Source organism: Mus caroli, unplaced genomic scaffold (genome assembly GCF_978045245.1).
Source record: "Mus caroli unplaced genomic scaffold, Mus_caroli_1 scaffold_2, whole genome shotgun sequence".
Classification (NCBI taxonomy): domain Eukaryota; kingdom Metazoa; phylum Chordata; class Mammalia; order Rodentia; family Muridae; genus Mus; species Mus caroli.
This window is the reverse complement of record NW_028227257.1, coordinates 43,736,982-43,751,173: the sequence shown is the minus strand read 5'-3', so window position 1 is coordinate 43,751,173 and position 14,192 is coordinate 43,736,982. Positions and strand designations below refer to the sequence as shown.

The window sequence follows — 14,192 nt, the reverse complement described above, 5'->3', positions numbered from 1 at the left end:
ATATGACATAGGTTACTTTCTGGAAAAGCCTGATGTATCTTCAATACATAATGAAAATGCCAAATGAATCTCAATTACTATGAAAACAGTCTGATCTTGTAAAGTCAAAGAATCTCAGGAACCTAGGAGTTCCAAACAATACTATGAGAACCAGGTACACATGTATTCATGATAATTGTAATCTGTTATAGCCCAAACTTTATAGTAGTATCCTTCTCTAGTAAAATGGGTAAGTTATAAAGTTACAATTTAAACTAAACTCAAGTCCTCTGTAGGAATCAGAACTTTTATCTCAATTTTAAGTAAAAAAGTTGTATGGCATCACAGTAAACTTTAAATATGACAAAATTCTTAAAATAACTGCGACAATCCTTATTCATAATTTAAAAGAATTCAGAAGAAAACATTAGGATGTGCTGATTGCTCATGTGATGGGGAAGTCGTGATGACCTTTCCCTCTCTATTTTTCTTCATTTCATTGTATCACTTAGAGTGAATTCTGGTCTGTAACAAAGGGAAAAGATGAACAAGCAGCCCTCACTTTAGCCCAGTGATAACAATGCTTTTCCACTGAGTTTCGAGGCACGGTATTGATTTCTATGTAGCCCAGGCTGGTCTGGAACTATACTCTTCTTACTTCAGTCTTCTGAGTGCTTGGATTACAGGCACGTGCCACCGTGTTCATCGGGAACGGCGGTACTTACAGGATGTTCACATTATTCATCAGAGCACCAGTTTGTTATAAATGCGAACCACTGGGGAACTCCAGAAACACTGAATCAGAATCTCCCTGGTGACGCTGAGAGGGAAGAGGGTTACACCAAGTGCCTTAGGAGCACGGTTGAGACTCAGTAGCCATTCTACCTTCCCTTTACATATAACACATCTAACTCAGGAACAACTGGGCAATATTGCTTATGATGTTCTTATGAACAGAAGAGTTAGGTAGAAAAAAAATTAACAGTTTTGGTGTGAGGAGAAGAGATGTTAGAAATAGACTCCAGGGTGTCCCATATGCTGAGCAGAGACTACATGATTGGTCAGCATTTCCCACTCTTGCCAAATATTTAAAATTATTTTTCCCTTTGACTATTCAGATAACTTCATTTAGTCTATACTCTTGAAGCTTGGGGGCCAAGGAAATTGTCTTTTAACATAGGTCTAAGATTCTAAGAAAAAAGGACAAATTTTAGCAGTGTAAAATCATGCTGAGTATGTCTTCTATATAAATAAAAGTCTTGTTGTAGTAGATGTGGTCTTGTTGGAGGAAGTGTGTCACTGGGGGTGGGCTTTGAGGGTCCAGAAGTTTAAGCTAGGTCTAGTAGGTCATTGCGTCTTCCTGCTGCCTGGGGATGCAGATGTAGAACTCTCAGCTTCCTCTCCAGCACCAAGTACTTTTGTCAAGATTCTCAAAGTCTGTCTTCAGACGACTAGCCATAGCACCAGCAAGACACCAGCTAGCAATGAACATTTGGACGCTCTAATCCAGTTCTACCGAATCAGAAACAGGTAATACTTCCTATCTGTGTTGTGGTAGTGGTTTGTATCAAATGGCCCCTATAGTCCCATAGGAAGTGGTACTATTAGAAGGTGCAGACTTGTTGTAGTAGATGTGGTCTTGTTGGAGGAAGTGTGTCACTGGGGGTGGGCTTTGAGGGTCCAGAAGTTTAAGCTAGGTCTAGTAGGCCATTGCGTCTTCCTGCTGCCTGGGGATGCAGATGTAGAACTCTCAGCTTCCTCTCCAGCACCAAGTCTGCCTGCATCTTGCCATGCTTCCTGTCCGCCATGATACCAATGGACTAAACCTCAGAACTGTGAGCCAGCCCCAGTTAAATGCTTTCCTTTAGAAGAGTTTCTATGGTTGTGGTATCTCTTTACAGAAATAGAAACTCTAAATTAAACATCTGTTTAATCAAAGTCTGTTAGGTGATTCTGATCTGTGATATATCTTGAGAAACACTGGCATAAATAAGTCTGTACAGCTAGCCTCGTAGAGACTTGAAGTGCCAGAGTGGGGGATATCCAGCTGGGCTTCCACCCACTCAGAGGAGAAGGGGATAGGATATGGGGAATAGGGGATGGATTACTGGAGGGGGTGATCAGGAGGGCAGCAGCAAGTGGGTAAATTATAGCCTATTCAAAGACTGAAATTATCTGCTAATATTTGAATTAGTTCTCTTTCAGACAATGAAAATAAATGTGAAGATACACATATTTACTATATAATATATATGTATATATATATATATGTTAGTGTTTTATATACCTATAAATGTAATTTATTGCTATTAAAATCTCATCACATTTTATATAAGATTATGTATAAATACTTTGAAAACAAATAGAAGACATCAGAAATATAGCCAATAAATATTCGATTAGTAGCTATTGCTGATACTATCAGAGGAAGTGGAGATTATTAACAGAAAGAACATTCATTTTGTAGCTTAATTTTCTACCTGAATATTACAATAACCAGTATCTGAAGGTTAAATTTCCTGTGTGATGCAAAATGAAGATTAACTGTGGCTAATATAGGGACATTTTACAAAGGCTACATAGTTTATAAAGTTGGCATATTAGGTGAAATCAGATCATGGCCTGAGACTGACACCAAGATAGAACCCTTGCATACCTTCATGGGAGCCAGCTGTATGGGTGTGATGCATGATGGGTCCACCATGGGCTTCGGCCTGTTGGCTGTGTCTGCTAACAGGCTGTGCCACTGCTGGGGAAGGCCAGTAAACTTCTGCTCTTGTGGATCAAACCCAGTATGAACCCTGTGTTCAAAGTTGGATGGGCCAGATATTTCAATCTTTTTCTTTTTCTTCCCAAACATGATGTAAAAACCTGGGAAATATAAAGAGAAAACAGGTAACTTGTAGCTTGCAGCAAGAAGATATTTATTTTATATCATTTACTTACACCATTTTAGTTATTTTTTTACAATACTATTTTCAAAAGTTAGAAGTTTGATTGTCCCAATTCTAAGAAGGGGCAAAGTGTCCACACTTTGATCTTCGTTCTCTTGAGTTTAATGCGTTTAGCAAATTGTATCTTATATCTTGGGTATTCTAAGTTTCTGGGCTAATATCCACTTATCAGCGAGTACATATTGTGAGAGTTCTTTTGTGATTGGGTTACCTCACTCAGGATGATGCCCTCCAGGTCCATCCATTTGCCTAGGAATTTCATAAATTCATTCTTTTTAATAGCTGAGAAACAAAACACCCATGGAAGGAGTTACAGAGACAAAATTTGGAAGTGTGACGAAAGGATGGACCATCTAGTGATTGCCATATCCAGAGATCCATCCCATGATCAGCTTCCAAATGCTGACACCATTGCATACACTAGCAAGATTTTGCTGAAAGGACCCAGATATAGCTGTCTCTTGTGAGACTATGCCGCGGCCTAGCAAACACAGAAGTGGATGCTCACAGTCAGCTATTGAATGGATCACAGGGCCCCCAATGGAGGAGCTAGAGAAAGCACCCAAGGAATTAAAGGGAACTGCAACCCTATAGGTGGAACAACAATATGAACTAACCAGTACCCCAGAACTCTTGTCTCTAGCTGCATATGTATCAAAAGATGGCCTAATAGGCCATCACTTGAAAGAGAGGCCCATTGGACTTGCAAACTTTATATGCCCCAGTACAGGGGAACGCCAGGGCCAAAAAGGGGGAGAGGGTGGGTAGGGGAGGGGGGTGGGTATGGGGGACTTTTGGTATAGCATTGGAAATGTAAATGAGCTAAATACCTAATAAAAATGGGAAAAAAAAGAAGTTTGATTGTCAAGCTGTATAGATTATGTAATTTCATTCTAAATATTTGTTATTGTCTTGAATGATCCCTGTGGAATACAGGGGCTTGTTACATTGATACTGAATTTATCTCATGTGACCTACACTGACCAATGATCTGGACAATAAGCCAGTCTAGGATGGGGGTGTTTAGAGTCTCTGCAAGCCCCAATCCCAATATACTTGCCATGAAGATTACTTAGGTAGATTATACTTCATCTTCATCCTCAGTTTTAGAAGAATCAATATATGTAGCAGATGTATAAGTCTACTCTGGAGTCAAGACCAGACAATCTGAACCGAGTCAATGTTAGCCACGGCTGATCATTGTGTAAATGTAACATATGAAGGGTTAGAGTTAGATTTCACTTGTTTATCACAAAACATTACTGAAGCAAAAGCTGACCTATTTCCAAGGAAAAGCACCTCAAAGTTGGCATGCACTCAAAATTCAGAACACATATATGACAAAATAACATATATATCAGCATGAAAAAGAAGCTATTAATTACTCAGCATATAGAGCAATTATGATAAGTAGAACTAAATACTTGTCAAATACTTACAAAACCACCAGGCCAAAGTAGGTCCTGTAAGTACTAGCTACAGTAAGTGATGAAGCTGTGCTTTAAGGTTCTGAAAACTTGTGATGTAACTTGGCTTTCAACATTGGGTTGTCACACATTACATGGGAGTATTTTAGGTGTGTGCCTTTTTTTGACCAGGGATACTCGCCTATGAGTAAGATAAAAGTCACGTTGGGAATCCTTCCACGAATTGCTGTGGAGCTTATACAAGCTTACCAGCTTATTTTGGGGCTTAGACATTTTGCTTTCTTTGTCAGGAAGACCTTAGTATAACCATTCTGGCAGGATTGAAGATATTCTAATGAGAAACATTTGTGCCCCAGAAATCCCATGCTGGGAGAAGAAAAAAGCTGAAACCTGGTGCTGACCAGAGGGGAGTTTGTCTCACAGAAAAGGATTTCACACAGTGCTGAGAGTGTGCCAGAACACTTTGCAGGAGGAACTGGACCATGGTGCAGACATTGCTGTTAGCAGGAACACACCTTGGCCTGGAACAGTTATCTTGACAGACCTCTTGTCCTCTATTTAAACCTAAGCTCTATACTAACACTGGAAGACAGAGCTGGGAGGTCACTGGACCTCTTAGCCCTTTGTCCTAATGTGATGACATTGACCAATTATCCCTTTTTTCCTGCTTTTTCTCAGTTGTTTGCTTGATTGTCTTGTTGAAGATGCATGGCTCAACCTAGCTTGCTTGGATGCTGTTTGGGTTCAAGCACTATAGCAGGTAATTTCAGTGACTATTGCTTTTGTGGACAGAGCTTTGTGGATATTAATACCTTCATTTGTTTCTTTCCTTCACCATATTCTATTTCTCTTCTTTTATCAAACCTTCATCCTTCTTTTCATCATATATTGCTACTTTTCAGGCCTTTTGTTTTCTGCCTTCCAGCTCTTTCAAGTGCATACCTCATCCTATGTCTGCATAAACATTCTGTTACAGACATCTGATCATTCACAGTCCAAACTGCCTCTCATCTGTTAAAGGTTGGCTCTGAAATGCCCCCAAAGGCTCAACTGTTGAAAGTTTGTTTTCCAGAGGATGGTACTATTGAGAGGTGATTAGCTTATAAAGGTGCTGAACAGGGCATTTTGGAGGTGGGACATGTTGTGGCATGCAAATATTTGATGGGCATATTTTAACTCTAACTTTGGCCTTTGTTTTATGGCCCACAGGGAGAAGTTGTATTCCTTGATGCAGAACGGTGATAGGCAGCCTATTTTGGTTGAATGGGGCTTGTTCTGGTGACCCAGTACAAAACTCTTCAAGGGAAGGTGAGCCACCTTTCCAGAATCAGGTGCCTAAAACCACAGAGCCCCCAACTCCATAATTCTGTGACCATCAGTCACGAAGACAATGATCCAAGCTTCTGGCATTCTGGCTACACTCCCTCCCCACAGTTACCTGATAGCCCAGCCCACTATAAGAGGGGCTGCTTGACCCCTCCTAGCTCTCTTTAAGCCCTCACCTTTCTTACTCTCTAGCCCTCCTTCTCTCTTTCCCCTCCCCCCTCTCTCCACGTGGCCATGGCCGGCCTCTCTCTACCTTCTCTCTTTGCCCCTGCCTTTCTACAATAAAGCCCTAAAACTGTAGACAGTCTCTAATCATCAAGGCCTGCCTTGCTTGAATGATGGGATGGGTTTTCTCCTAACGTCTAACCTCCTCCCAGAAGGCAATTCTGTGCTCCAGCCATGGACCAAGCACTCTCACCCATGTGGAAACCATATAGCACCCCCTCTCCCCCTGCCCTCTCCTCCCTTCGGCCCCAGGGCCCAGTGCTGCCCCAGGGCCCCTATTCTGTTCTCAGCTCCTCTGTGGTATCCAGTGTGGGATGCCAGAGGCTGGGAACCTGGTATCTAGGGCTGCCCCTTGTTCACCACCCGCCAAGTGGGGTCAGTGGCTTTACATAGCCAGACACCCACCCAGGGCCCTGAGGAAAACTCGGAGCAGTCCTCCTGTGTCCGCCTGCCCAGAGCACAGGAACTCTGGTGGGACACAGGTTCTCTTCCACTCCCTTCTTTCTCCCACACTCATGGCCCTGAACCTTGATATGTTACTTTTCATTCCAGACTCAATGTGATGAGATTTAGTAACCATGGACTGAATCCCCTGAACCTGTGAGCCATAATAAACCTTGCCTTCTTTCCAGTGTTTTTCTCTGGTATTTGACCATAGGGAAAAAGATGTGAAGAACATAGAAAAGCCCTACTCTTTTTGATGGATTTTACTTCAGAATAATCTGGACATTGATAAAAGATGACAATAATTACGACACATTGCTGATCTTATTTTGACCTTGAAAAGGTAATTTAAAAGTTAGCTGGGCTTTATGTTTCTTGCCTGTAATCACAACACTTGGAAGGTTGGGGTAGAAAGAATGCCCCAAATTCAAGTCTGCTCTGGGCTAAGTCATAAGTTCATGTTCAGTCTGAGCTACAGAGTGAGACCATGTCTCAAAACTAAAATGAAATGAAGCAATAAGAAAAGGAAATTCTTCGAGTACTTTCCTGTACGTGGGTCAATAAACATAAGTCTGATGATCTTAAAAGGTGGGCACGTGGAATTGGAAATGTAAGGAAGAGAAGGGACAAGGAGAGGAAGGCCATTGCAGGAACAGCCGGCAGTGTGGCCTCTCTCACACTGACTTTAGATTTGGATATATAATTTGCTGTAATCTGTGGGACAAAAACATAATACAAGCATGCCATGTGCTGATCATCAGGGTTTGCCCTCTTGCTGATTTCAGAACCCAAGGTTTACATAAGAAAAAATGCCATGCTATCACATTGTTGCACCAGGTCATTTGTTATACCAGCCAATCCAAGCTAATCCCTAGCAGCAGAGCTGCTTATTGGATGAAGATGTTCCTTGCATGAAAGAGACCATCAGCAGGAAAACTACTGGATGAACTGCATCCCCAGTTTCTAACCTATCAAATCAGGACACAAATCCTTTGAGCCATTATTTTTGGAAGCTGATTGTTACATAGACAGAAGCTAATAAGAAACACCCATCACCTCCGGTCTTGCATCTCCATCATCTCATCATTTTCTTTTCAGTTTTTGATGCTCCAAGGTTTCAAATAACAATGTCCAATCTGGGAGGCTACATCAGCCACCCCACAATTGCCTTAATGCAAAAGAGTCTTAATTGTGATACCATGACCTAGGTAGTTGACTGCTTGGAGAATTTTCAGTCGAAAAACATTACAAATTAGTGGCTCTATAAACCACCGTCTGGCTTGCTGAACAGATAACATATTCAAAAAGATAATATCGCCTTTCATTGGCTATGTCAACGTGACATTTTAGTAGACATTCATTTCCATAATTTTAAAAAAGAAAGAAAAAGTCATTTGGGAAGAGTTTGTTTGCTCACATTTATACCTGAACAAGCAATAAAAATGCTAGACCAAATATTTTTTTTTAGAAATAGAACAGAGATATCTTGCCATTTCTCTTTATTTGTGAATTTTCAGAAGCTACCGTGCCACTCAAGTGAATGCATATAAAAAGAAATAGGAATGAATTAGCACTGTACATAGGGAATGGTGGAGAGGAAAACTGTGGCTGAAGTAACTTAAGTCTACAGAACCTGTGATCCTGTACACCATCCTTTAAAGAGTATTAGCCACAGATCTACATGACTAGTAAGACCATGTTTAAAAAGGAAACAGTTGTGCATGATAGCATATGCCTGAAATACCAACACCAAGGAAGCAGTTGTAGATGGATTGTCTCAGCTTTAAGGTCATAGTGTTTGGCATAGTGAGACATCTTTCAAATGAACCAACAAACCATTAAAACAAAATCAAGACCAGACAAAACAAAATAACAATAACAATAAAGAATTTCAGAAGAAGAAAAGCAAAAAGTTGAAAAAAGGACAAATGGTTCTAAATCCTAAAGAAATTCTCATTCAGCTAAATAGAATCTCGAAGATTTACAGTGATATTCTCTCAACAGTAGCCATTACTTATTTCATCCAGGTGAAAAATGGAGATAGTATCCTGCTGTCCTAAAGCATCATGCAACAGAGAGATGGCCAGAAAGGACATAAAATTGCCTGTTAAGTGCATTAGTTAATTTTCTTGAGTATAAGAGAAAAGACACTGATAAAAGTGACCTAAGAGAGGAGGGTTTATTTTGGTTTATAGTGTCAGAGCACAGTATATAATGGCAGGGAAGTTTTGCCAACAGCATCACGAGGAAGCTGCTCATTTTGTGTCTACAGTCAAAAAGCAAGGAGAGGAATGGAAGCTATTGCTCATTCATTGTTGTTCTATTCAGTGTGGGACCCTCACTCACGGAATGTCTCTGTCATATTTAAAGTGGTGATTTTCATCTCAATTAATGCAGTCTAGGAATTCCATTATAGACATGCCCATAGGCTAGTTTTTATGGTGACTCGAAATCCCATCAAGTTGAAAAATCAAGAGTAGCCATCAAGGCATGTGTCTTAGTCAGGGTTTCTATTTCTGCACAAACATCATGACCAAGAAGCAAGTTGAAGAGGAAAGGGTTTATTTAGCTTACACTTCCATACTGCTGTTCATCACCAAAGGAAGTCAGGACTGGAACTCAAGCAGGTCAGGAAGCAGAAGGTGATGCAGAGGCCATGGAGGGATGTTCTTTACTGGCTTGCTTTCCCTGGCTTGCTCAGCCTGCTCTCTTACAGAACCCAAGACTACCAGCCCAGAGATGGTCCCACCCACAACGGGCCTTTCCCCCTTGATCACTAATTGAGAAACTGCCTTACAGTTGGATCTCATGGAGGCATTTCCTCAACTGAAGCTCCTTTCTCTGTGATAACTCCAGCTGTGTCAGTTGACACAAAACTAGCCAGTACAGCATGTGACTCTTTTCTGAGGTGTTCATGACTGTTAGGGTTGTGAATGTCTGGTGTGCCTGATGCCACACTCACAATAAACCTTGGCCAGCAACTTCAAGATTACATCCACATTTGATGTCTTGATGAGAGGACTTATGGATCATATCCATGGCTATGATTTAATACAGGAAAAGAATAAAAAACAGTCAATTGTGACTGATTCTGACAATTCTATGACATACATCCTTCATTTACAAGCATGTCATGAGGCTTATGAAGATCAAGTAACTTAATTTGTCTAGGGTGTCTGCTTAGGAGAAGCAAAATTTAATTCCCATCTAAGCCTTCCTCACTTCACACCTGCCTCTGAAGTGTTGCTTTTGACCAGCAGACTGCAAAGCACTGTATTCTTCTCGCTACTAAATTAGGTTCGCTTAAAATGGCCTTTAGGCAAACTCAATAATTAATTATATATGGATCAAGCATAGGATACACAGTCATGGGGAAAGGGACCCTCTGAAATACCACTAGACTTCACAATTTGGAGATAAAAATTCAACAAAATACATATCATGTTGGAAGATAAAAGTGCTTTGAAAAATAAGGGATTATTTTTTACAAGCAATTAGGAATAAAAGAAGAAACTTTGAAAAAGAAAACATTTGAAATAGTCCCTACCAATGAGAATTACAAAGCAAGTGAGCCTTATATTGAGATAAAAAAAAATAGGAATATGCTATTTAGATAAATAGGCAATTAAAAGATTGTATAATAAGGCTAAATTATTAGGCACAATAGCAGAAAATTAAATAATAAAGGTGTTTAATAAGTGTTATTTAGAATATATATGAAGTGTGTGTGTGTGTGTATGTGTGTGTATGTTAAGTCGACCCCAGTTATCTGATGCAACTCCCCTTTAAAAAAATGTGTCTGCCACGTCCCCATAGAACAGTATAATAGAGCACTTCTCTACCAAGTACTCCTGCTGGGAAGAGCAACACACAAGTTTGACCTGAACAGGTATTGGATGCAAACATAATGAATTCAGATCTGTCCTTGAGGTACCCATTAGGAAACAATCCATGCCTACCATCTCATACATGTCTAATGGAGTTTACATGTGCTCAAAGTTATGGAAGATATTGCTTAGACACAAGCAGATCATCCACAAATGTATAACAGCCTACCTGTCAGTCAATGCAAGGGCTTATCCCATGGCTGCCTCTATTGATTGGCTTATTCCTCTGCTTAGACTCATACCCCACCCCCCACCCCCCAAAAAAGGAGCCTGGTGTTCTTGGGGCATGTATTTGTTGAGCCTGTGGAATATGAGCTACACTTTTACTCTCACTGCTAGTAAGTATGTTTCACTAGTACTATTCTGCATCCTGTCTGGTTTATTGTTTGAGATGCAAATGACCTGGGCATTGCATCATTGGATAACATGAAATTCTGTCTAGTCATTCGATGAGTGTCTGTATGTAAAAACCTGGAAAATTAATTGGTAATACACAAAGAAATATCATGGTAAACCAGAAAGAACTGGAAATTGTCAGTGGGTGGGTCTGCAACTGTTATATTTCATATACTTTGCAGACCACCTATTTTTTCTGAAGTATTTTATAGTAAATATAAATTATTACTTAGAAAATTTACTCCCTAGTCATCTGGGAAATGCAATTAAAATGATCCTGAGATTCCATCTTACACCAATAAGAATGACTAAGATCAAAACCTCAAGTGACAGAACATGCTGGAGATGATGTAGAGAAAGAATACTCCTCCATTGCAGAAAATTGTAAATAGTTCTACCTGAAGACTCAGCTATACGGATCCTGGGAATATACCAAAAAAGATGTTCCACCATATCACAATGACACATACTATGTTGTATGTTGTTGATAGAAGCTTTACTCATAATAGCCAGAAACTGAAAAAAAAAACGTAGATGTCCCTCAACTGAAGAATGGATATAGAAAACATGGTTCATTTACACAGTAGAATATTATTCAGCTATTAAAAACAAGTACATCATGAATTTTGCAGGCCAATGGATGGAACTAGAAAATATCATCCTAAGTGAGGAAACCCAGACACAAAAGGAAATGCATGGTATGTACTCACTGACAAGTAGATAGTAGTCATAAAGTAGAGGATACACCCCACAGACCTAAAGAAGCTAAACAAGAAGGAAATCCCAAGTGAGGATGCTTTAATCTCACTTAGAAGGGGGAATAAAATAGTCATAGGAGGCAGAGGATGGGATGGAACTGGGTAGGAGAAAGAATGGGGAAGGTAATGGGGAGGTCAGGATCAGGTGTGGGGAGGGACAGGAGAGAGGGCCAGAAGACTAGGAGAATGAATGGAAATCTGAAGCTGCTGGGGTTGGGGGAGGAGGGAGGATTTCTAGGAAGTCCCAGAGACCTGAGATGGGAGAGGTTCCAGAAGTCGATGTGGGTGGCCTTAGTGAAGATACATAACAGTGGGTATATGGAACCTAAAGAGGCCACCTCTTATAGTCAGGCAGGACCCCCAGTAGAGGGATAAGGACACCAACCCACCCAATTTTCTACTCAAAATTGTACTGTCTAAAAGAAATGTAGGGACAAAGATGGAGCAGAGACTGAAGGAATGACCAACTTGAGATCCATCCCATGGGCAAGTACCAATTCCTGACAATGATACTTTGTTATGTTTACAGATAGGAGCCTAGCATAACTGTCCTCTGAGAATCTCTCTATCCAGCAGCTGACTGAAGTAGAAGCAGAGACCCACAGCTAAACATTGGTCTGAGGTAAGAGACCCGTATGGAAGACTTTGGGGAAGAATTGCAGACCCTGAAGGGGATAGGAACTCCACAGGAAGACCAAGAGAGTCAACTAACATGGACCCTTGGGAGCTCTCAGAGACTGAGCCACCAACTAAAAAGCATACAGGCTGGACAGAGGTCCCTAGCACGTTTGTAGCAGAAGTGAAGCTCAATTTCCATATGGATCTTCCAACAACTGGATAGGTGGTTGTCCCTCAAGCTGTGACCTGACTGTGGAATCTGTTTCTCAACAGGGCTGCCTTGTCTGGCCTCAGTGGGAGATGTACCTAACCTTGAAGAGACTTGATGTTCGAGGGTGAAGTATGCTCATCTTCTCAGAGGAGAAGGGAAGGGTTCATGAGGGAGGGTCTCTGTGAGTGGAGTTAAGGATGACAAGAACTGAGAAAAGGGATTTGATCGGAGATAGACTCATAGATTTTGGCTTTTTGACAAACCTGTAGCAGATTTTAAGATGTCTACCATAGGTGGTAATGATGGCTGTATAAAAAATATGAATGTACTAAGTCTCAGTGAACAGTGTGTTGAAAAGGAATTAACAGAATGAATTTTGTTATTCCCATTTTATATTAATAATAGCAACAATTGTAAATAGGGCTATGAATGTGTGCTATGATCTCAGAATGCATGGGAGGAGGGACTTATCTGACAAAGGCCATACTGCAGATGAGACTGGAGCAAGACAAGATGGGCAGAGCTGAGGTCAAGCTATTAGACAATCTTTGCTCCTTTCCTGTCCCCTTCAGCATCTCAAACAGTATTGTAGGAGGAGAGTTGATCTTTAACCCCACCCCTGACAACTAATTAGTGATTTGCTTTTAAGCCTCATGACTAAAGTGAGACTCTGATGACAACACTGGACCATTGTCTAACCTCTTCTTATATAAACGTACGTCCAGGAAGCTTTTATAGTAAGTTTCCACATGAATTTTTCAAAAGCTCTCTAGTGTTAATTATTATTCCCCTTATTCCTTCTTTTACCCACTCATTCTTGACCAGATCTAACCCTTCCTGTCTCATTATTCTCATCAAATCCTTACTGCAATTTATACCTTCTTAAAAGCTTTCTCAACAGTGGACACATATTAATTTCTTGATCTCTATAGGTTTCCCAAATGAAGTTTGAATACATGAAGATTCAAAGCTAACATCTGTAGAGAGAGGAAATATGAAATATTTGTACATATAAAGGCATAAAGAGTTAAAATAGGATTGGCCTATAATAGGGAGGAAATGCTCCTACTAGAAACCATAGTAAGTAAAAAGCTTAATTCTAGAAAGTTTTTTCTCTTTTGCAGCTGTTGGTCAGTGAGCTCACATTGATCTCTAAGCACTGCAGGCTTTTGTCATTACTCTTGGTTATAGCTTGAGTATAAGACCACATTCCTAAAGAGATCATATACTTGAGTCATAGAACATGAAGAAACCAAACTGGTACTCATCTAGACGCTTCATCCCTACTAGCTAGCCCTGAAAAAGATGTTATGTATGCTACCAGAGGAGAAAAGTAGTCATCACCCAGCTGTAAACCCTGGATGCTACACTAATGATTAGCATGGCAAGACATGCTCCTTGGACAATAGAGCCAAGGACATAATGGGACTGATCAGCAACTTTCTGCTTAGAAGAAGGCTTGCTCACATGCTCAGAAAACATAACTGGTTCCACTATTGTCTTAGTCAGGGTTTCTATTCCTGCACAAACACCATGACCAAGAAGCAAGTTGGGGAGGAAAGGGTTTATTTGGCTTACACTTCCATGCTGCTGTTCATCACCAAAGGAAGTCAGGACTGGAACTCAAACAGGTCAGAAAGCAGGAGCTGATGCAGAAGCCATGGAGGGATGTTCTTTACTGGCTTGCCTCCCCTGGCTTGCTCAGCCTACTCTCTTATAGAACCCAAGACTACCAGCCCAGGGATGGTCCCAACCACAAGCGGCCTTTCCCCCTTGATCACTAATTGAGAAAATGCCTTACAGTTGGATCTCATGGAGGCATTTCCTCAACTGAAGCTCCTTTCTCTGTGATAACTCCAGATGTGTCAAGTTGACACAAAACTAGCCAGTACAACTATTAAGGTCAAAATCCTGTGTCTGTGTCTAGAGAGTCATAGGCTCTAGAGGGAGTCTACTGCTATTTTTCT

The 14,192-nt window shown here is 40.7% G+C and overlaps 1 protein-coding gene across 7 annotated transcripts in view; it reads right to left on the bottom strand.

Moving 5' to 3' along the window:
• The window catches only part of Pak5 (p21 (RAC1) activated kinase 5), a 312,415-nt gene that overhangs the window by 85,575 nt on the left and 212,648 nt on the right, over positions 1-14,192 (bottom strand). For all 7 annotated transcript variants that reach the window (XM_085833823.1, XM_085833816.1, XM_085833825.1 and 4 more), the window contains one exon: positions 2,636-2,850. In XM_085833823.1, the coding sequence (XP_085689949.1) occupies positions 2,636-2,839 (204 nt within the window). In that variant the 5' untranslated portion in view covers positions 2,840-2,850. The remainder of the gene's footprint in view (positions 1-2,635; positions 2,851-14,192) is intronic.